Source organism: Pezoporus occidentalis, unplaced genomic scaffold (genome assembly GCF_034315485.1).
Source record: "Pezoporus occidentalis ecotype Australia unplaced genomic scaffold, CSIRO_AGI_Poc_V1 ctg8, whole genome shotgun sequence".
NCBI lineage: Eukaryota > Metazoa > Chordata > Aves > Psittaciformes > Psittacidae > Pezoporus > Pezoporus occidentalis.
In genome coordinates, this window is record NW_026916158.1 from 9,365,143 (window position 1) to 9,389,228 (window position 24,086).

The 24,086-nt window shown below is 45.4% G+C and overlaps 1 protein-coding gene across 3 annotated transcripts in view; it reads right to left on the minus strand.

Annotated features, from left to right (window-relative positions):
- The window catches only part of PLD1 (phospholipase D1), a 76,423-nt gene that overhangs the window by 31,220 nt on the left and 21,117 nt on the right, over positions 1-24,086 (minus strand). For all 3 annotated transcript variants that reach the window (XM_062603276.1, XM_062603278.1, XM_062603277.1), the window contains 10 exons: positions 16,022-16,207; positions 15,578-15,705; positions 15,151-15,296; positions 14,211-14,319; positions 12,573-12,638; positions 6,682-6,740; positions 6,109-6,201; positions 3,429-3,581; positions 2,509-2,658; positions 1,122-1,205 (listed from right to left, as the gene is read on the minus strand). In XM_062603276.1, coding sequence (XP_062459260.1) covers positions 1,122-1,205; positions 2,509-2,658; positions 3,429-3,581; positions 6,109-6,201; positions 6,682-6,740; positions 12,573-12,638; positions 14,211-14,319; positions 15,151-15,296; positions 15,578-15,705; positions 16,022-16,175 — 1,142 coding nt within the window. In that variant the 5' untranslated portion in view covers positions 16,176-16,207. The remainder of the gene's footprint in view (positions 1-1,121; positions 1,206-2,508; positions 2,659-3,428; positions 3,582-6,108; positions 6,202-6,681; positions 6,741-12,572; positions 12,639-14,210; positions 14,320-15,150; positions 15,297-15,577; positions 15,706-16,021; positions 16,208-24,086) is intronic.

Genomic DNA, 24,086 nt, shown 5'->3' on the forward strand with positions numbered 1-24,086 from the left:
ACATGCTCTGACACCAGGATTTTTATCTTAAAATCCAAGTTTCAAATAAGTTTTGGAATTCTAAGATACATTAACAATTGTCTGAACAAAACATTAAGCAAAAGATGATGGGTCTGAAACACTGTGCTCTTGCATTGTGACCTGACGCTGCACATGGGGGTGCAGTAGCATTGGGTTTATATGTGGTCATGTTAGGAAACAGGTTTACCCATGTAAATGCTGACCTTGTGTTTAATTTTCACATAATAATTGGCACCTAAGAACTAATCCTCCCAGTTCCAATGGTCAGTGGCTTAGTAGCAAGAGGTTCATTTTACACGTGGACAAAGATGAGCACAGAAATGTGCCCAAAGTTAAAGAGGAGGTCTGAGCCATACTCTGGCAGCCTGCCCTACTATCCCATCCACAAGATCCAGCCTGGCTCAACCAAATTAACCTCCCCAAAGGCAAGGCACAGCCATCATCCAGCCAAGAAACTCTGCCCCAAGGCTATGAGTTCCTGCCTCAGACAGGAACCAGAGCACTGCACAAACATCCTGAATTGCTAGTTAAGAAGCAGGCAGAGCCATGTTCTTAAGCAGCCACATGCTCCAAAGGGGTGACAAAACTCCCCCTACATTGCATGGCTCATTTAAGAGCAAAGCAAAAATCACACCCCTCCCAAGATGCTGGTATAAGGCTTTCCAAGACAGCAAGGAGGTGCTGAAAGGAGGATCCCACGCAGGATCCTATGGGAAGAGCACTATCAGAGGTGTTCCAGTGTCTACATTCTGTTCCCTTACACACTGAAAAAAAAAACTGTGCCCCTGGGCTTTGCAGCAATTTACACTCCTGATGAGCACCTCAAGCCATAACATTTGCAATTCAGGTGGTGCCTTCATGCAGTTTCAGGCCTTTCCCTGGAAGGAGACAACCAAGCTGTTGATTTCAAGCATGCACTTTTGCTGCCAACCTTCCTGAAAAGGCCTTTGAATACAACACAAGGAGATGTTTGGGTGTGCTGCCAAACCATCTGGCCGCACGGCTAGTTGCCATACTGTAGGGCCTCCAAACAGTGCCGCATTGTTGGGAACATCCCAAGAGAGGCAGCCGGTCAACATCCAAATTACGTAAGTACAAACCACCAATCTGTGATGAAAATTTCTTCCTTAGCAGCTTCCATGGCATTTGCGACATCTTCAAAGTACCACTTAGCATTTACATACCTGTAAAAGCAAACAGCACATAGATTTGTTTCCCCCCACTCTGTTAAACAAAGTCCACAGCTGAAGACTGATGGGCTTCTGTGTAATGCCATTTATATTCTCTTCTCAGAAGAAAACACAAATTTAATTTCAAAAATCAGGACAGCATGCAGGGAGAGCTTCATGCTGCCTTAGTAGCTTAATGAAACAGCATAATAAGAGATTATTAAGTGCCAGTTGGTACTTCTGCGAACCGCAGACAATATTCTTGGGGTTTGCTTGATGTGTGAGCTAGGTAGGGCTCTCAGGAAAGGACGGTGGAGTGGTGTGTGTTTAGATTTACAGAAACAACTTGCGCAGTAGCTGCTGCAAGGCAGAAGCTGCAATGAGACCACCGCAAGGATTTGCGTATAGCTAGAATCCAGTTTTTGAGGTGATTCTGGGAATAGCTTAGTGCAAGCAGGTTACACTGTGGACGGATGGATTTCTTGTGTGATTGTTTTGGCATGAAGCCCAGTCACCCTTAGACTATACCCAAATTTGCTTTCGCTGATTCTCTTTCGTTGCAAAGCCAGTCTGCAAGACCAGACTCTGATTATGTTCTTTACCCAATGAGTGATGTTCACACTAGAACATTTGTGGTGCCTGGAAAGGCAATGCTGTGCTACAGAATGAGAATCAGCATTGTCAATGTAGCAAGAAGGACAAATCTTGCAATTTAGAGCATGAAGGACATGAAGCGATGATTGGTTACAGAGGAGCACAGGCAAGACAGGCTGCAGCACAGCAGCTTTGGGAAGGAGCTATGGAGAAGGGAGTGGCCAAAGAGGCAGAGGTTTTCAACAGCACCTATGTTACTCTGAGTTTATAACCCAGAGAACAAAAAACTCACCCCTTAGAAAGTAGGATTTCTAGAATTAGAAACTGTGATAAAATTGAAGCCAGGAATATCTTCTGATGAAATATCAATTCTGATAAGCATTCTGCCAATTATATGTGCATCAAGATACCACTTTTATCCTTACAATAACAAATGCCCAGATGTTCATATTCAAATGCAACCTGATGTTACAAAACGCATTTAGCTGCAATGCAAAGCTGTAACAGGATCAAAGCACTCCTGTCACCAGTACTGCTGTTCCATTCCTGGTGGAGGAAACCTCATTTTTTTTGCCACTTATCTAATTATCAGTCTCTACAGCTACTGAGCACTAACAGCTCTACCCATCGGGCAGATGGTACCACAGGCAGGTGTGTGCTGTTCCTGCTGCAGGTAACAGCACCCAAGGCACTGAGCTGGTCACAGCCTCGCCACAGTCCTCACCACTTGGCCAGTGTGTTCTCCCGCACGGCTGCGTAAGACCCGAAGCGGTGCTCTGTGAGGAAGTCCTTGCCGTGTTTCCGAATAAACTCGTCTATGCCTTGCCTCCACCACTGGGCATGTCTGTAGCTGTTACACTTCAAAATCAATGACCTGTAAAACAGATGACGCATAGGGCAGGATGATGAAGCCATAAATATTTAATTGGGCTGCTCCTCACTGCCTATACACATTGATAAACACACATGTAACAGTCATATTTTATTTAAGCAAAAAGGATTTTGATTTGTTGTTCTGTTTGTTGAAGAATACATCAGCACTGAGCTGCTCTGAGTGACTACCACAGGATTGCACTGCCAAGCATAAAATAAATAAAAACCAGATGAGATATAATTAACAGCATCATCTTAGCTCAGAGGGCAGCTGGATCTAGCTAATGCTGTATTTTTGAAAAGATGAATTTATACTGTACACTACCATAAAAATATTAAATATCACTTTATCCGAACTAGCATGTCTTTTCGGTAATACCCCAGCTGGGTTGTAGAACACATCCCTGCTTGAAGCATAAAGGGAACAGAGCACCTTGAAAATTATTGTACGTAATTGCTGCAAAACAAGACTGTGCAACTCAACAGGCACCGCACCCCCAGGCCTGAGAAATAACCATAAGGATGGACAAACAGCAGCTGAGGCTCCAAATGACTTATTAAGACATCGGAAATGATCTGCATTACAGGCTAAAGCCCCAGCAGGTGTAAACACACCAGCAGTGGCCTAGGCTCTGAGCCCTGCAGGAAGCTGAGCTGCACCATGTCAACCCAGCACACCTTGTTAACCCCTCTTGGAGAGCAGCATCGATTCCTATTTAACAAAAGCCAAAGCAAACTGAAAAGGGCCTAAATAAAGTCTGTGTTTCTTACCTAGAGAGATTGTCGATCTGCAACCCGTATTTTGTTTCCGTTTCTTTCTGGCCTATCTTAATGTTGAATTCCTTATCCACCAGCAGGACAAATGAAATGGCCCCCGAGTCTGGCTTCATGTACAGCAGGAAAGAGTCCTTCACCACCAGCCACCTGTATGGGCACAGTAACCAGGTAACTTGCATTCAGTGCGAGTCTTCAAAACATGAGCCGTAAAAAAAGGCCAAGTGCAAATAATTTATCAGGGAAAGGAAAGCATTCAACTAAATGGCAAAATTTTTTTCCAGGGGCTCCCTCAGTTTTCTAGAGCAGAAAAGTGCCTATTTTATGAACTTGGGTAATGAGTTTGAATTCAACAGAAGACTTTTAGAGTTATTTACACGATTCCTTTTTTACAGAAGTCTTTGAAAATACACATTTCCTTGTCTAACAAGAGCAGCGAGAACCTGCCTGCCCACAAACCTCCCAGTCAGGTACCCAGCACAGAGCAAGGTGCAACAGGAATCTTCCACCACAGATCTTTATTCAGCTTGCATGCTATACAGAAGCTGACATTTCTAACATTAAGTATGATGGCAGGATCACTTTCACTGCTATCAAAAGATACAGAAAAAGTCATTTTGGAAAGCTTTTATTGCCAAGCAACATGCATCCTGTTAGAAACACATGATGAGAGATGACCGGCAGGTTTTACGTAAATACTTTAGCCTGAAGGCAACTCTGCAAAAAACCCCACATTTTTTTATTGTGAATGGCATTTCTAATTTTTAATCCCCCTGCAGCATCACTGGGATAACTGGCCCCCTCTGTCCCACAGGTTTCCATCACCAGACCTTCACCTCATTCTTCTGCACACTCAGAAACACACAAAGCAACAGAAACCACCACAAAAATCTGTTCATTCTTGTACATTTAGTAACAGCCTCAGTTCCTCACCTGCCTCCAGATCCCATAGTTTTTATTTTTTTTCAGGGCCCTGAAAGAATTATCCCAGCATCACCTCTCATTTGGTGCCAAAATACCTCCCCTCTCCCTAATTTGGCCCATAATTTCACCATGGGGTACATTTCCCCTTTTTCTCCCAGGCAGCTCTGCATGCAGAGAAGCCCGTACCATGCCTGTTCACAGCATCACCCCACTGTCCTCCTTCACATCTCTTTCCACAGCCCCCGTGGTCATAAACCACCCAACCTACTATAATAAGTGAAATGAATTTGGAGTATATAAAACCCAACGCCTGCAGCAAAGCTGCTGTGGGAAAAGGCTGGCTGCAGTCTGCCTCATGCTGAGGGGGGAGCTCTACTCCAGCTTGATGTGCCCTAAAATCCTTCACTTAACAGTAATATTTCCCAGAGAGGGTTATTTATTTGCTTACATATTGATGCATACACTGTCAGGCCTGGCAGGCATTTTTTGCCCCTCTTGTGTTACTCTGCACACAATTCCACTCAAATGCTTCTCCCATCCAACTTTTAGGCGCTAAAGGAAAATCAAGATCCATCCAAGCTGAATATGCTAGTGCCCCACTAAAGCTTGGGCTCTGTGTAACATAGGGAAGAGTTAACTGAGGGGTATCACAAGGAATAGGCTGCTATTTCCATAAAAGAAAGAAAAAAAATTTTAGACAATTTAGTGATGTGACCTGAAAGAAGGTCACCTTTTCATCTCCTTGTGCACTCATTGGAGAGATCTTCTGTAAAATGACATTAAGAAATATTGGAAAGACTGTGAAGAAATAGGAACCTTTCTTCACAAGAATGCAAAAATATTTTGTTGGAAAACAGGATTTTTTTTAGATAAAATTAATGAGAGCCCATTGCTGATGCTAAAATCCAAAGGTGGATAATGCTCAGGGAAGCTCTTACAGACCAAGAAATTGTTGCTGTAGGGCAGGTACGTGCTGTTTGTTTTTTCAAAAGGAAAGATTTGCCCAGGAAGGGCAAGCTCAGGAAGGATCCCTTGTGATTTTCGGATGCTAGCTGGTAACACACATACTCCTCCATAGCACACACCTCTCTGTACCGCAGTCCCTGGGGACATGGAGATCCAACACAAAACGTAAACATATGGGGACAGTAAGTCCTATCTGTCCACAGCAGGAAGGGACATAGCAAGAAAACACCTGCATTTAAGCACCTGCAGTAATAAGGAAGAGGTGACATACTTAATTCCAAGGTTAATTTCACCAGACGAGCTCCTTGCTGCTACAAGCCACGCGTGGTTTAATCCAGCTACAAAGCAGTCCAAACAGTGTTTCAATTAATTGATTTTCCTTCTGTAAATTGAGGAAGGGAAGCTCAGAAAACCATGCTGGAATCTGGCCAGGGTGGCGTCACCAGCCACTTCCCCTTCTGAAGGCAGAGCCCCTGGATGCTCCCACAGCAGGGAAAGCTGGGCACAGACTGAGGGATTATTGCCATTTCTGCCAGCTCGGGGCTGTAGGAAATTCCAATTTTTCTATACGGCAGTCCCTCCTACCATCTCCAAAGCAGAACAAAAAACCTCACTAACCTCCACACAGGAGGATGAGGGGGGCACCCTTTCACCTAAAAATCCGTGGCATTTGTAAAAAAGCAAAGGTCTCCTCCCTCACAGAGTTTCTGGTTGAAAAAGGCAAATGAGCATTTTCATGTGCCTGAGAATGACACAGTATTGCCATCTTTGCCCATTCCAGCAGTACCTTTTGGACCATCGGTAGCACATCCTCCCTTGGCCACAGCAGTTCAAGCCAGGTATGCGATGGCCCCCAGAGCGCTTCATGATGAAGCCTTCTCTGCAAGGACAGAAACACAGTCAGGATGGGTAGCACAGCTCACCTAGAAATGCAAGGGTCTCTCAGATGCTTGCTGAAGCCCCCAGCCTCCAAGCGTAGGGATGGCTTCTGCTGCCTCTGTGCCATGCCCTGAAAGCCGGTAGAAGGGCAAAAATACCCCACCCCACCCCCAGAAGTAAATAATACGGATTTTAGAAACGCAGGGGCCTGTTTTATAGCACAAGCAGAAGCACAAGCAGGCTTACAGGTCACAGAGAGGGAAGGGGAGAAACAAGCTGCAGCCCACACCTCTCAGAGCAGCCCGCCCCCAAAGCCCTTTCTCAAAGTTGTAGTATTTTCTGTGTGAACATCAATAATTTTTTCTATCCAGATGGCAAAACATTCCCCAGTCAGTTTTCGGAAAGCTATTAATTTGAACAATATTTACTTATAAAGCCATGTCCTTGGTGAATCGTAACCCAAAGACAGAGCTCAACTCACATGCCCTTTGGTCCCAGGTCATGGATAAACGACAACTGGCTTACTCCAACAAACTCCATCTGGGGAAAGAGAAAGAGATTACCCTATCTTTCATACTCTGAAATCCACAAAAACCTTTGTTTCATCAAAATGACTTGTCATAAAGACAGAACCTACAGAAGATCCTGAGCAGAAGTAACTTAAGCATCTTTAGATGACCACGTAGCTTGGCTGGGCTGGTTTGTTTGCTAATTTTAAACATGGTTTGGAGAACACGTTTCAGGCAACCAGGACAATCAAGACAAGTTTATCACAAGGACCCAAAAGCATCCTCCATCCTGGATCAGTGGCTGAAACGAGGACTCAAGTTTGACACTGTTTAGGGGTCTTGTGTGAACTTGGCTGGCTGCCTGAATCCTCTCCTCTCTTCAGTAACCGTCACAGGAAGGCTGGAAAAGGAATGACCACATGTCCCCAGGGCTGGGAGCATCCTGTTCCCTTCGAATCTCCTACCCCATGGACACACACCACATGGGGGTTCAGCCCCTCAATCCACGAACATCCTCCAAGATGCAGCAGGTCACTCCCACTCAGTGCTGTACACATGCCACTGCCCCATCTTGTCTCAAAAGCCAAAAACCCACAGGAAAGCCACAGCGGGTTAGGAGAACATGTTCAAGTGCACTCTCCATGACTTCTACTGGTCTGCACAGAACTCCAAAGTGGGCACAGCCTGGGGAACCTATGTGCCACACTATCAGCTTTACCAGCATATTCCAGCAACCTGCCTCCTTGCGGCTCCTCCTGCTTCAGCAGAGATTGCAGAGGAATGTAACAACAAGCAAAGCTTGTGAGAAAACACAGCACCATTACATTCACCTCTAAAAATAGGACACTAAGGGATTTTGACCAAGGAGGCTTTTCTTGGCACAGCAGGGTGCTCCTGACAGTCTGCTGGTTGCTAGCCCTAGCCCCCATTAGCAAGGAGAAATGCTTGCCCGAGGCATCCTGTGCAGGACTGTGTGGGAACAGTCTTGAGAAGGAGCTGTCTCGCATGGCAGAGGCTTGTCTGCACCCAGGCACTTGTAATTTATTACTCATAAAATTGTCCAAGCGCAGAAAGGTGCTCAGGGCAGGGTGAGGGCAGGAGATGCTCTCCCCTTTGGTCAGGCAGCAAGCCAGAGGGAACCCTCAAAACATGTTTTGACAACGAAGCCTGCTGGGACCAAACTTCAGGATCCAACCCACACTCCCAACCACAGCTGGGACATGAGACAGCCTTGGGGCCAGCCCCACAACAGCTCAAGTGCCAGAGCCCAAGGAAGGGGTGGCCAACGTGGCCACTGTCACCTGCCCTTTGGCAAACCCACCTCAGGGACCCCATTGGAAAAATACGACTTTGCACAGGAATTACATGGGTGGACCCGTAAGTCTCAGGTATTTTCAAACACTAGGTTTAACAAAGAGTACCAGCAAACTTGGCACAAGTCTGTCTTGCAGTTATGGTGAGGCTGGCTCAGGCTCCCTTCCCAGCGCCATTACTTTTGCCTCCCAGAAGCAGCAGTAGGACAGAAGATCCTTCCTCCTCATGCGCTGCTGCTTCTGGAACCTTCCCAAACTTCTCACATCAATAAAGCTATGGAAAAGAACAAAAGACCTATTTTTCTCCTTCAAGTAGCTCAAGGACATAAAATAACCTCTATTCAGAAGAGGCAAATTTAATGCCCTAATTTTTGGTTGACTTCAGGCTGTTTTCTGAAAGCAAGAAGTTATTCCATGCTTTTACCAACAATCTTGCTATCACCTCACCTATTACACTCTCTGGAAAAGCACCTGGTGTGACATAAAAACATTTCAGCTGTTTCTGCAGTGATGCTTAGGGATGGGGAGCATCTGAAAACCCAGTGTATCCTACAAGCTCTTATCAGAGGTCCCAAGTGAAGTCTCAGGCCAGTTCTTTGCCTAGGATCCCATTTTCATTTCTTCAGAAAATGCCTGGCATTCCCAACCAGACAAATCAGGGAACCAGACATCTCTCTCACAGTGGGCACACAAAAAACACCCGCATATGACTGCCAAACCCCTTTGAAAACGTTGGCTGCAACCAGAAAGCTGGCAGCCGTTTGAGGAGCACTGCATGCAGAGAAGTAATTGTTCTCAAAGAAGTGAAGAGAAAAAACAGGATAAAATATTACTCACAGAAACAGAACTACTACTACATTAAAATGAAAAAGACTGTCTGGCAGCGCAGCAACCTGCTCTCCAGCCAAGGAGCCTTTGAAATGGCAAGGATGATGACAGCAGCCCATCCAACATGTTCATCAGGCAGCACCAATTAGAAGCACTGGTTTGTAAAAGTACAGAAACACTCATAAATAAATTCCACCAGTTAGAAGGAAGAGTCCTCAGTGCAGTGGAACATATCTGATCAAATGATTTATTATTATTATTATTATTGCCGCATTAGCTATTTTTACTGTCACAGTGCCTTTCATCTGAGGTGCTCATCATTCACAGAACAACTGAGAGGGGAATGCAGAGCAGCAAGGCACTTTCATCTTCCTCACATCTGAATTCCTGCGCTGCCCAGCTGCCTCCCTAGGGAGCTGGCATCCCACTCTGGTTTCAGAGCAATTGGCAGCAGAATATTTGAAGTATGAGATAAGGCCCAGAGAATGCAGCTTCAATGACACTGTCGTAGCAGTAAAGATGATAATAATTTTAAAACAGGCAGGCAGGAGTGATCAGCTGCAGAAAGACAAGCTATGAAAGGTGACAAACCAGCTGCAAGGTGCACAAGCCATGGTTTTAAACCATCCCTTTCCACCAGCAATGTTGAGCATGCATGATCTGTGTAAGCAAGAATTGCACAGCGTATCTGTGTTTCAGGAAGAATTCAGCAGCTCTACATTTTGTTTTCATTTTGACTCTTGTTTTTAAATTAGTGGGTTTAAAACCCCACAGAGTTGCTTAGCACCTGTGGCTAGCAATAAAATGGAATTACACCGCTCTTCAGAACAATGCTGTTCAGCAGAAGATGCCAGCTATTCCGTACACAAAAGAACTGGCTTACACTAAATATAAATTAAGAAAAATAAACATGCTAAAGTTCAAGTGCAATAACTAAAAATACTGAAGAGTTGGGTGGGGACCTTTGCAATGTCTGCAGATCCAAGTGCCATATCAGAGGCAAAACAGCAGCCACTCTCACATATCTACACTGCTCTTACACTGTGACTGCTTTCACCTAAGATAAGGTTTTTACACTCGCTAAAGCTCACACAAAATGTTACAGACATGCACTCTGGTTCAACTGAATCTCATTTTTTATTTTGCTTAGGCATCTTTCAACTATTGCAGCTCATACCAAAAAATGCTGCAAAACAGATTTTTATATGGAATACAATCAAGCTCACAGGCCCCCTTTTCAAATGTTTTTGGGCTATATTCACTCAGTTTCTATTTCTCAGAAAAAAAGCAGGGACAACAAGCACACTGAGAATCCCGCATCTATTTTAACAGCAGTTGGCTTGAAGCACCTCAACCCAGAAGTACTGTAAAAAGGTTTTGGAAAGCACTAGAAGACATGAGATTAAATCATTAGTATGATTTAACATAGCCAGAAGGAAAAATAAAAATTACATTATAAAGGCTATGAAGTCTAAGGGTCTGATCACAAAATATAATGCATCTCCTAACTTATTCGTGAACTCCACACAAAATACTGTTACAACAAATTATGAGAAATAAAGGGAAACATGAGAAGGCTGTAAATTTTGTCAGGGTTACCCAGTCAAAGCAAGGGGCACTTAGTACGTGTCTAAATGATGCTGCTTCGCTAGGTTCTATTTCCACAGCCTGCATGAGGGTCACCTAGAAAGGCTAAAGATGTACAGCCTCAACGATTTCATGTGGCCACCATAGACCTGATCCTGAATCCACCAGGGACTTCAGGTCTGCAAAACTGCTATAAGCTCAACTTGGAGGCTCAACTATCCCAGTGCATGGCACATCCTTGAGGCAGTGTATAAATAAAGTGGTGATCCTCCCACTGACAAATAATACATTAACCACAAGTGCAAAATAAAAGAATTTAAGAAGTGAATTAATTAAATGGTACAGGTCAGGTGTAAAAACAGCTCCAAAGAGATGCGACTGAACCAAGCAGGCTTTTCATAAGGACCAAGGGTTACACACCAGACAGGTCGCAGCTTGCCATTGAAACTCCATATCTGACTTTACAGAGAATTTAGGATTTAAAAAAAAAAAAACAACAAACCAACCACCTTGGTGCACGGATTTGATGACAGGAACATATGGCAATCAAAATGCGCTCCAATATTAGGACAGTCTCAGCATGCATCAGTGTCCAGGCAAAAGACTTCTTAACCACAGGAAGAACAAAATGAGGGCTTTGCTCTAAGGAGGACAAACACAGCTCCAAAGGAAATGCCAGAAATCTTCACTTTTGTCCCTAGTCTGAGAATGGTGGGGCTTGTTTCGGTGGTTTTTTTTTTTTTTTTAAAGAAAACATTCTTCTCCCTGTGCTTTCTTCCAGCATTGCCTGCAGGATCTGCCACACTTAGTAACGCTGCCACCAGCAACAGCAAAGTCCTCACTGAACACAGCCAAATCCAGTGAAAGCCAACAATAAACTGAAAATGTATGTGCAAAATGACATCTGTCTCTGGACCAGGAACAGAAGGGCGATTCAGCACAGGAGGGATGCACCCCACAGCTGGCTGGGCAAGGCAGGACTGCCCATCTCCTTGCCTGGCCCCTGCCGAAGCATCCTGCCTTTAACAAGAGCCTGGTCAGAGGATCACCCAGGCTCTTACACCGCAGAAACTCTCCAAAATATCTGAAACAAGCAACACCTGCCTGAGAGTGACAAGATGGATCCACACTACAAAATAACTCTCCCCCTCTTTGCATATGCTACTGATCAAAATTGCCAAGTTATCCCCATCCTGTCCTCAGAACAAAAGATTACTGTTTTCCACGTGTAAACTAACACAGCTCGTGCTGGTTTACATGGGCTTAAGCTCCACACTGGACTTAAGCTCCGCAGCCTGTCCCCAGAGAAGCATTCTGTAAAGGGCACAGTTACCTCACCCCGAGTATGAAGATTTTTTGCAACCCAAAGCACAACAGCCAGCCCAAAGTGTGCCAGCCAACACTGAAGGGACTCTTCACCCCATGTAACAGGCAGTGCTCAACAGACTGCAGTAAGAACACACAGCTTTCTAGAGACAAGCTGCCCAATATCTCTATACAAGTGAAATCTGCAAAAGAGCAGAACAACCTACCAAACAACAACAACAGTTAAAGAGAAGAACTGGCTGCTACAGAAACCATAAATTCAGTCTACATTTCTGGCTTGTTTGAAAACCAAGTGTTCCCAGTTATCACTCCTTGCTCAGAAATGTCACTAAGCTCTGTAGCTACTCAATGCATGCATCAGGTTTTGCTGATAATACAAAAGACAGAGTAACACAGTCATTATGCAGCCAAGAAAAGGGGAAATAAATTACCATCTCAGGGAGATGTTACAGCTGCGGCTGACAGGTGAGGAATACTGAAGAAATATTCTAGGATGGCTTTCAAAGGAAATATTTTTTTCGCTTAAAATAGGCCTGAAGTTAGATTTGACATCTCTCCCTGTTTCAAAAAGACTATTGACTTAGGGAAATAAGCCAAATACCATCTCTCCCTTTGGAAGTGACAAACCACCTGCAGAGCTGAATGGGTATCACTCATACACACTCAGCATCGCTGTGGTCCAGTTGTAGGATTCCCACAAGGAAATCGGGGGGTGGGAGGGGGCAGGGAGGAACTTGAAAACTTTTTTTCTTCTGAAATCTCTAAAGTAAATATTCTTTAGGCATTTAAGCAAACTAACCGCTACTTACCGTTCCATGGTAGTTCCTGTACATTGGCATTTTTAGGATCTTTGTCAAGTAGTCTTCCAGCTGTTTCTACAATTAAAACATTGAAACTTTACAAAGGAACAGGAATTTTCAAGAATAAAAACCCCACACAATCCAACTGTATCATTAGGAAGCAATCAAGAAATCAGACACTTTTCAGCTTGAACGGATAAATACATCATTATGTGCTCATGGAAGATTATAGCTGCGCAGCATAAACAGTTTGATAACAGGTTGTTTACTGTTCACAGACCCATGTATGTACCTTCCACCTTGGCACCGTCAGCTTTCTTGACTGAGCCCAAGCTTCAGAACAAGCTTAAATGCAAAAATCAGACCCCACTGTTTCCACCCACATGAATTAGCGTTGTGAGTAAACACATCCTCAGGTGCCTATTTGGTTAAGTAAATTTTTGGTTAACCAAAACACCAGGTTCAGGGGCGAGGAGCACGGTGACCATGCTGCCCTGTCCCAAAGCCACAGAGAGGGCAGTGGCTCGGCCACTGCTCACTGGAGAGCCTGTCCTCCCCAGCCAGGAGGAGAGAAAAGAAGAAACCATTACAGGAGAGAGAACCTTCACCCATTCTCATAGTAACTGGACAAAGAAGAGATTAAGCTGTTTACCCATGGGAAACTGAGCAGAGTCCTACAGGATACAAAACAAACCAAAAAGAAATGAATGCCATTGAGATCTTTATCCTTTTCAGTGCTAGCATTGCAACACTGAGATATCCAGCTGGTATAAATACTGCAAACACCCTCATGGTACAAGTTGTGGGATTCCCACAAGGAAACCAACAGAGGGGTTAGGATCTTTAAAACACTTTTTTTTTCCTCTTTTAAACTAACATCTCTCTCCTGAAGCTTCCCGCACAGTGGCACAGCCATGCACAGCAGGGAGGGTTATCTGCACTGCACACCCACAAGACAACCTTTTGGGGCTTGAGGCTTCAGTGACAGAAAGCCCAGAGAGGAAGTGAAGAGCAGAAAGAGAGTGATAAGCACAGGGTGAACAAACAGGGGATTATTGTACAGGCTCTTTCTTCCTTTTTTCTATTTTTTAATTTTCTCCTCTCCAAACAGCAAAGCTGCAATGAAGAGGTAGGAAGACATCCGCCCTCTTCATAGAAGGGCCCATCTGTTAACATCTGATGAAGTTACATAGAACACGTGTGCCTCAGCTAAAATTACCCACTTCAGCATTGAAAGCCTGACTGTCATCTCCTCTTTCAGAGGGGAATAGGACTGAAATCTCCCAGATTTTGATGGCCGAGGGGCTGCTTCCATCACGCAACTTGACTCTGAACTGCCTTTTCTATCTTTAAACCGGAACAGGTGGGAGGCGGGGAACCGCCATTCTCAGCATCGTGGTTTTCCTCAACTGCAGAGGAAAACTTCGTCCATATGAACCCTGGGAACAGCATCTTCCTCTCTGCATGGAGGAGGATTTGGCATTCTGGACTTGGCAAAGCTTACGTTTGTCAAGCAAAAGACTTGAATGGTAATAAAACAAGGGCTTTGGCAGCACGCAGCTTTACAAGCAACCTGCTTGGCACCTCCGCGCCTCAAGTTTTCCCAGTGCATTGCTCTGGCCCCTGCACACGGTGCCGGCTGCTTACCCTCCTGCTGGAGAAGTGCTCTTCCCGCACCGTGCTCTCCGCTGTGTGCGGCAGACTTGGCATCTGCCTCGGTTCTCCCCTTTTGATGGATTGTCTTCTCACTGTGTGACTGGAAGGAAAAGAAGCCCCAACAAGTCTGAGTGCTGCAAGCGTGTGTGCACCTCAATATGTAACCATTCTTCTGCAACGTTTTAATTTTTCCTACCCAAGCTCTTAAAAACTGAGATGGGAGGGCAGGAAAGCAGAAAAAAAAAAAAGCAAGAATGGATTCATTTGAGAAGCCAGGGTGCTCCAACTGGCTCACAAACAGAAATACAACGCAAGTAGCAGAGTTCGATTTTTGAGGGTCCCCCTTAGCCCTTATAAGGAAAGAGAGCCTAAATCCTACTTTTAGAGTGCTATGTTCCCCCAGCCTTTAACCCCTCATAATTTCATCTGTCTTAATATCATCTCCCCACACTTCACCACATCAGAAGGCTCTTGCTGACCTACACCACTTTCTCTTCCCCATAACACTTCCAGCTACCTTGAGCACCAAGACCAGCCTTGGCAGGGCTGACCATCCATACCAAGGACCCCTGTACATCCCACATCCACCCCACGCTGGCAGAGAGTCACAGTACACCAACAATTTTCATTAGCACAACCCTTCTTCAGCTTCAAAGCAAATTCAGCTCTAAAGCTGATGGTCTGGGACCCAGCATGCTTTCTGCAGAAGGAAGAGACATACCTGTACCACTTATATTATAGCTGCTAAATAGGTAGAAATTAAATGTCTTTATTATAGCTGCTAAGTATTTGTAGAGACTGAATTCTCCTGCCCTGTTCTCCTTATAGCAAAGTAAATGGGATCAGTGAAGCCAAAGCTATAAGCTATTAAAAGAGAAAAGAAGATCACATCTCCCCAAAGCTGATCACAGCCAAAGGGCTCCACACTCACCTCCTGGTCGGGATAGGGATGTGCACAAAGGCTTTGTACCTCAGCAGCTCCCTGTGAAACTCCTGGAAGTGCTTGAACTTCCTTTTCACCTGCCAGGTGAACTCTCCATGGGTCAGCTCGATGGTGTAAACATTGGGGCTTGGTACCTGCCGAGGAGAATCCCACCACAGGAGATGCAGCTTTGAAATAAGTCATTTTCCTGCAGCTGCTCATCTAAAGAGCCCTCATTCATTTCTACTTAAGGATCACTGTCTCACCATTTCTTGTTCTGTTTCATTAGGTTTTATAAACAGATAGGTAACCTCTCTTAAGTGCTTTCTGAGACACAAGCATTCCTGCTTCTTCAGCCCATGAACAAGCACATGCAAAATTAACCCCTAAACAGCATTTTAATACAGTTCTGCAGAAATCAAATTGAATTTCTGACCTTCTTTGTGGAAGTAAAGCGTTCAACTTCCGACACACGCACTCGAACAGGACATCCCGTGAGGTACGCCTGCGTGCCTGGCTCTTTGAACCCATGGGTGTGATAGATGGCAGAGAAAGGAATACACACTGGAAGGAACACAAACCCCATTAGTTCAACAGCCTTGTAATGATCAAGGAGGCCATGAAAGCCAGCAGATAGCTGCAATGTTTTAACAGGGGAACATTTACACAGCAACATAAATCCCACTAAAATATACCAGGTTTTATTTAACAGCTTAAAGACAAGCTTTCACAGAAGGGACTTGACGAGCTGAAGTGCTAAAGGCCTCGTGGTCCTAGAGCAGGGTCAATGGTTGGTAAAACCACTGAGGTATGCTATCTATTGACAGATACGGTATATCCAGGCAGGATGGGAGGTGAAAACACACAGGCATCAACTCACCGGTGCCTTTTGGGTCATTTAGCACCTCCGATTCAACCTCCTCCCCATCAAAGTGGAGGTCCCTGGTGTCCAGGCTTTCGATGATGTTGCTCATGTCTGCAGCAACTTTCTTCAGTGTTGATGTAGTGGCATGGCTTTCAGCTCTCAGTGACATCTCAGGGACTGATGCACTGGAGCCAAGAGGCACTGGGGAGAAGGAAGAGGCAGGCCTGTCATCACTCCCTCTCCAACACCTTAGCACAGCAGAGCCGAGGGAAAACCCTGGCAGTGCATGGCCCTGTCTTCCCTTCAGCGCCTTTACCCTCATTCATCCCAATTATCCCCATCCAACACACCAGATACAAAACACCCTGCCCTGCAGCTACAGGAAACCACTGCCCAGAGCAGTGAAAAAGCACAGGTAGATTCAGGCTACAAGAGAGAATTTTCCCCAGTGCCAGTGACCCCAGGACTCATATCCATTTGTACTTTAAAATACAAAATATGTAATATTTCACTTCCCACCTACGAAAAAAAATTGCAAGGGCTTGGTTGTGGCTTGGGAATACCTTCACATATTGATTTCAAAGGGAAAGCAAGGAAGCTTTTACAGCAACTCATCTGACCATCTCAGCTAGCTCTGCAATAATGACAATTCACCAGGAAAAGCACAAACCATAATAATGCCTGGCCAAATCCAAGACATAATCCACATGGCATTGTGTTTGCCAGGTTAAGCTGCGCAGAGGAAAAAGCTCACTTAGAAAATCAGTAGGCATTTTTTTTGTGATTGAACTAGCAATATGAATGCCTGGCATTATTGAGATTTCCTCTGTTTCTATGCATCTGACACAACTGCCCATGATATCTGCATGTCTTGTGCTCTCCCACAGCTCCATTCTCTCAGCAGGCTCAAAAGTCACAGCCATGAAGGCTCCTGTGAAGGGAGCAGAGCAGGGTCAGGAGCATCCGGATGCCCACAGAAAGCCTAGGAGCACAGGTGGACACTGCAGCTCATCCTTGTGCTCACGCCTCCAAGAGACCCCCAAGGAGCTCGCACCCTGTACACAGCACAGGTGTCTGGAGGGGACCAGCCCACCCCCCTTTTGTGATGGGGACAGTGGGCAGTGTGAAGGCTGTAGCCTGCTCAGGGCAGTCAGACAGTGACAGTTGGAGGTGTTTGGGCACTGATGACTACAGCACTTCCCACCTTCATCCCCACCCACCCATGCCAGGAGCCTGACTCAGGACAACAACAGGGAACGAAGAAAAGGAAGAAAAAAAAAAAAAAAAAAGGATAAAATCCCAAACACGCTATCAAGACATGAGGCACGTCCATGAACACTGGTGCAAGTTCCCAGTGCTTGCAAGGATTTCCAAAGCTGCTTCCTCCTCCTCCAGGCTCTGCAACTCACCATGCGGCTGCAGACCCAGCTGCTGGTCCTGCACATAGCCAAGCTCCAGCTCCTGGACACCTCCGTGACAAAAAGCCCCTTCAATCTTTGCTGTGCTCTGCAATAAACATCACAGCTCGACAGCTACACTGAAAAAATGTGGATGGGACAAACAGGCAATGCTTCACAGAAGCCAATACAGGATGCCCAAATATAAGGACGCCCATTTATACTTGTGGAAGCTCTTACATTGTGTAAAAGAATGATTAAGAAAGAAAAAAGTGTGACATTTCTGATGTTAAATTCTGCAGAGAACACTATGCAATTATTCTTGAGTGAGGTCCATAGAAAGAGCTGGATATGCTGTAATTTGGAAATAATGTAACATTTTAATAATTCATGTGTTTAGCTGCTTTTGAAAGAACATTCTTTATTATCATTTCCTCTTGAAACAAGTACATAGTTTTCTAACGACATAAGGTTGATATCATGTAAGCTCAAAAACATGTTAAAATGAGCTGTCTTCACAAAAAAAAAAAATATATTTGCATATAGACTTGAATCAAGAAAAATTGGGTCAATCTCTCCTTATTATACCAAAGCAAATGCAGAAACACAGCTTCACCTTGGCAGTGAGGGCTCTGAGGGTGCTGGTGGCTCTGCCACCTTCCACAGATGGCTGGGAATGCCACTGCAGCACAGGTGGCTTTAAGACCAGACTGGGGCTCACTGGGCTGGCATGTCACTTGAAGAGATCTGCCTGAACAACTCATGTGTGTTCTCCTAGGTACCTCATTCCCCTTCTGTCTGGGGAGAGCAAAAAGGGAATTTGCATTCATCCTTGCAGGTGGAGCTGTACTGAAGCATGGGACTATTAAGGTACTGATGCCACCCAGCTTGCACAGCCTCCCTGCAGCAGGAACTTGTCATTAGTGCTGCCCCACACTGCCCTCACCGCAGCTGGATGGAGAGCCAGTTCTCATTGTCAGAAGTTTTACACTTTACCTATTACTAACAACATACTGCAGGGAACGTTAATTACTCAGAGCACACAAGGTACATTTTTATTTCCTGCTAGCAGTGAAGTCATTCCACCAGATATAGACTGGCCCTGGGTGTTTGATTTTCTCCCTACAAAGCAGGCACACATACACAGCATTCCCAGGAGGGAGGCCATGCTATCAGGCCTCCCAGATAACCCCAAGAGCAGTAGAGGGGAGCCCAGAGCTGCCACATGCCAGGCAGTAGCACTTCCCCACTCTGCACCTATTTTATTTCCTACCCCACACTAAGAATTTTTATGGCCACCTAGCTGGAAATAAAGCAGCACCTTGCTTTGTATTTCACATTTGGAAACAAAACAGTTTGCTTCTTTTAGGCTGAAGAGATGCTCTTGCTTCATGGAAACTTAATGTGCTTTCCAGAAGACAAGGAAAAGAGAACACAAACCCAAATACACCTTGTACGTGATGTGCCAGCAATTACACTTGAAGAAAACCTGCAGACAAATGCCACAGCAACAGGGCTGGAGGAAGAGCATGCGGACAGGAGCCAACACGGATAGGATGCCCATCCTCCCTCCTCCTCCTCCCCTCCGTGCCAGGTACAGCCAGGCTCCTCTTGTCAGATTAATTGACGCAGTCACTTAATGGATAAACAATTAACCAGTGTATGCAACGATTATTTGCTGAGGACCACAGCAGTGCTGCATAACTGAGGGCTTTTCTAATTATTCTTTTAAAAGCTGTTTTCACAGCTGCCACAGACAAGCCGTGGGATAAAGCAGAGTCCAAATTCAGTTGGACCCAATTCAGACCCAGCAGCAAGATCCCCCCCTGCCAAGATTCAAGCCAGATTATGGCCTCAAGAGGGAAAATGTGACTTGCCTCCAGCTCTGCCAAAAGCCCCACAAATCCAGGCAGCAACTGAGCTCCGCTGTCACAGCCGGCCACTGCAGAGCCAGAAGGCATGGGACAAACCCAGCCCTAGGTAGGGAGGGGTCAGACAGAGAGATGGGACATACTATGTCCCTCTGAAAGCTTCTGCAAATTGCTTTATACGGCGCTGCTCAGTAAGAGCTATTTAACCTCTTGGCCAGAGTTTCCATGAGGACACTGTTTGCATTCCCATAGGCAAGCTGAGGAATGTATCCAGGTTAATGTGCAACAGGCTGGATGCAAACACACACCAAGCACAGTTATCCATGATTCAACTGCAAAATAGATGTGTCAAGGAGGCCCTGCCTATCCAGCGCCACTCACTACCTGCACTAATGATGGGCTGGAGAATGGGCTTATAAAACTTGCTGATATTGTCAGCTTTGAAGGCTGCAATTATGCGAAGGACAGAGAGAGCACACATGATACTGGCAAATTGCAGGAGGGTGGAAATAATAGGGTGAAATATATTAGAAACATTTGTTACATTTCAGTATTTGGCTGTTGCCATCCAGGAGAGCAAAAAAGCAGCAGACAAAAGCAAAACCTGTGCCAAGATGCACAAACAAGGCTACTGCAAGCCAAAAAGGAAGACACGGTGCAGAAGACAGGAAGAATCAGATCTAAAGCACTTGACCCATAAGAACATAGTGGTAGGACTGAGAAGGAAGAGACTTGGATAAAACATGACAGCAGTCTGCAAGCCGCCTGTGAGCAAGGCAGAGAAAAGATAATTGCTCTGAATTATAGGTTCAGAGCAGAGACTAGGGACAAAAACCCTGTCTAACAGCGAAGGCACAGGACTGTTCAAGACTGTAGTCCCCAGGGCTGGAGGTTTGTAAGGGCAGGCTGCCCCTATTGACCTTCCCAGGGCAGGGGAGGTGGAACATCCAACCCACTTCCCTCCAGCACCCACATTCCCAAACCTGCTGCCTGGGCAGCCAGGAACTGCCTCAGCAACCTGCATATTAACAGAGGGAAGGCACTGCTCCAGTTTTATCTGGCTCAAACTCTCTCCAGGCAAAAGCAACAAGAAGGAAAAAAACAATGAGGAAAAAAAGTCATCTGTAAAGAACAGCTTTGGAAAAATGAACAAACAAGGAAAAGGGGAGATCGTAAAAAAGGAAAGAGGAAAGAACCATACTAAAACCCCTACAAACTCTGCTTGACACCACCTTTGTCCAGCCTGGTTTTCAGATTAATTACTTCCTCTTCCAAGCATAATTTAACTCTCTGCCTCCCTTCACCGGGCTGTCCCCACAGCACACGGGCCTCAAACCTCTTGAGCTAGCAGAATATATACATTGGGAATAACGACTGCATCAAGAGTCAGTATTTCAAAACTTAAGGAAAACAACTATAAAAATCAAAATTAACTATATTAATCCCTTAGCCCCTGTGAATGTATTGCAAACCCCTAGCTCAATCCTGCAACTCTACAAGCCTGATAGCTATTTTTGTTATTTGGCATTTCGGTTATGCTTTAACCTCCAGTTTTTACTTAGGGGATCATATAACAATCTCAGCCTTCACTTAAGGAACAGTGGTTTTACACTTGCTGCACAGGAAAATAGAAGCATAGCTTTAAGGACATGGAAGCTGGAAGGCAAAAAGAAAAAAAAGCAAGTTTTAGTAAACATTCATGAACAGTTCTGTGCTTTGAAGACATTCAAGTCCTGATGTGAAAATATATGCAGCTGGTAATAGCACAGACTACCTAAAGTTTGGTCAGCCTAATTCTCTTAGATGTATGGTGCCAGATCTGCAACAAACTCAGATAATTGCTGCTCCTTAATGAGGTTATGATGCTGACGAGCACCACGCAGAGCTACGAAACCACAAAAGCCTTCATTTGGGAAAGAAGGGAGGAGGGAAAAGAAAATACATCCAGTAAAACTAGGCATTTCCTGCTAATGTCTCCCAGGGTTTGACGCTCTACATCAACTCCCATCCCCATGGTGAGAAGCACTATAATCCCTGAAAATTAGCCTCATTCCAGTTCCCATGACATCTCTCCCAGTACAGTGACCTTTTGGCAAGGGCTGCAACAAGTGACCTCCATTCCCATACTTGGTTTTGTCCTGCAGGCAGTGCCAGTGGCTGCACCCATGCAAGCCTCGCTAGCTGCATGAGCAAAACATGCGGGCTCAGGCTAAAACAGGTCAATGAGATGGTGTTATTAAAAAGGGGAAAACCGAAACAAAACAAAATCGAAACTTGAGCCATTAATTTCCTCTCTCCTCCTGCTGCTGCAGGGAGCCTGAGTGGCATACAGGCAGTGGGAGCCCAGAAGAGATACTACGGAAATCCTACACACAATGCCCACAACAGCTGTTTGCCCTGCCTGGCAGTGATGGGTCTTTTCCATATAACTATTCCCTAATTCATTACATTTTAATCCTAAAATTAGCTTTGGACACTCCTGCATAGAGAAACACTCTTAACTGACAAGAGCCCTTTACGAGGAATTATTTGCATCCCCCAGGAGGAGACAGGCCTGTCATCACCTGGATTTACTCCCTGGCACACCTTTCTTCCACAGTCCTGGGCAGGTGTCAGACATCCACTAAGCAGTCAGGAAATGTCCCCCAGGCTCAGGTCCCCACCAGAACCTGCAAAGAGGGTCCTGCTTATCCAGCCCAAGGAAACCACATATGCAAAGCACACACACACTGATTTTGTTTTCTAGTATACCCTCCCCTGCTACCTAATCAGATTCCAAGGGCTCTTGTAGGTAACATGCTGCATTTCCTAAGTAGGTAAAAAAAAGTAGGGGATCAAAAATGCTCAGCAATGACTTAACCCTGCTCTCAGGTTCAGTACATGGAAGTCATTTAGCCAGGTGAGCAAGTGGGCAGCATGGCACATGGAGACACCTCCTGAAAAGATGCCCTTCTGGATGCTCATACTACAGTGACAGAGCAAGGGGATTAGAGTTTATTTTTTAAAACACACAAACCAACCTGTGAATAAGAACCAAAGCACTGCTCCCACCCTGGAAAGATACTGAACTAGAGAAGAACTGAAATGTGACGTTTATTGTTGATTGGGACTCGCATTCAGACATCATCCTGGCCTCACTTCCTTACCTTTGGCTCAATCTTGATAAAACAAAAATTTTTCAAAACACTGTTTCCAGTGTTTCCAGCTCACAAAGCTCCTACATTTAACAGCAATACCTGTAAAAGCAGGAACCAATTTGCTCTTCCCAATAACAACTTCAGCACAGTTCCCTGGTTCCGCCTTATTGATTTCCATAGTCCTTTCCATGTGAGGCTTACTGCCAAGCCACCAGCCTACCCAGAGGAAAAACTAAGTCATGGGAATCCACACAGCTTGTTTTCAACAGGTGACGAGATGCTTTAAGACTGAGATGACTGGAAGTAAGTGGCAAGACTATAGAAGTCCCTGCTGTGATATCAGTAATGGGGCATAGCTTCTTCTGCCCTTGTACTGGGTTCTGCAGCATCCGTCCCACAGCATTTGTACTAGAGAACCACCCAGGCAGGCCAAGGGAAACTATGAGGTAGAGGGCCTGGTCATCGCGGCAGGCAGTGCTGTGATTGTGTGGTGACTAACCCACTGCTGTATTCAGAAAACCCCTCCGTGCAGGATTTTTCCCCACACCCAGGACCGGCCTGAGCGTCAGCCGCTTCCCAAGGACTCTCATTATTTGCTTTACATAACAGTAAAATGAAAACATAAACATCCACAGATGAGCACTGGCTGCTGATCTCATGCTGACATGCTGGTTGCTCTGACTCCTGCTTCCCTAGCACAGGGCTCCTGCTCTCCCCTGCCCAGCAGGGCACTCGGAGCACAGGCGCTGCTCCTCAGGCTTCCACTGGAAGCACAGCCTCCCACTGGAAACCAATCATTAGGTATTTATCAGTGATTAATGGCAGCCATTCACATACTTGCTCATCGCCATGTTTTGGATTCCTTGGGCATGGACAAGAGTGCTGTACATCCTTTGGGCAGCTGCACTCAACCTCTGGATCACCATGAACCCTCCATTGTGTGATGTGGTCATGGCACACACTCTGCACACCTAAACTCAGGAGCACTGCACATAACAGCCTTGAAAGCCAGCACAGGGGAAGCCCACAGCCTCCATCACCTGATGATCTAACCAGATACCTCCTATCACTGTAGCTGCAGATGGGGAAAGGGAACTGTGTGACACCACCTTGGATATCAGCAATATCTCGGCAGGCCCAAACTATACAACAGACATGCTACAGGGAACAGCCAAGGGAATCCTGGGCTGAGGAAAAAGAGGGACTGGAAAAAGTACCTGCTTCAAGGACCACAAACAGTAGGAAGGTGAAAGGATGCAGCATTTCAGAGCACTGAGACACACATAGAGCTTGGCACTAGGAAGGATCATGAAAGCTTTATAAAAAAAAAAAAACCAAAAGCAAGGAGCTTCCCAGGGCAATAGCATAATGGAAGGTAACCATCTCCACAACAATCAGAGGTGACAAGGAGTGACAGAGCACTGGAACAGGTTGCCCAGGGGGGTTGTGGAGTCTCCTACATTGGAGATATTCAAGGCCCGCCTGGACAAGTTCCTGTGTGATGTACTCTAGGTTACCCTTCTCTTGCAGGGGGGTTGGACTAGATGATCTTTTGAGGTCCCTTCCAACCCTTGGGATTCTGGGATTCTGTGACCACTGCAGTGCTCAAGGGATGGTAAGCACTGCTGCTGCTCTTATGATGAACACATCATATGCACAAATAACAGGACGTATT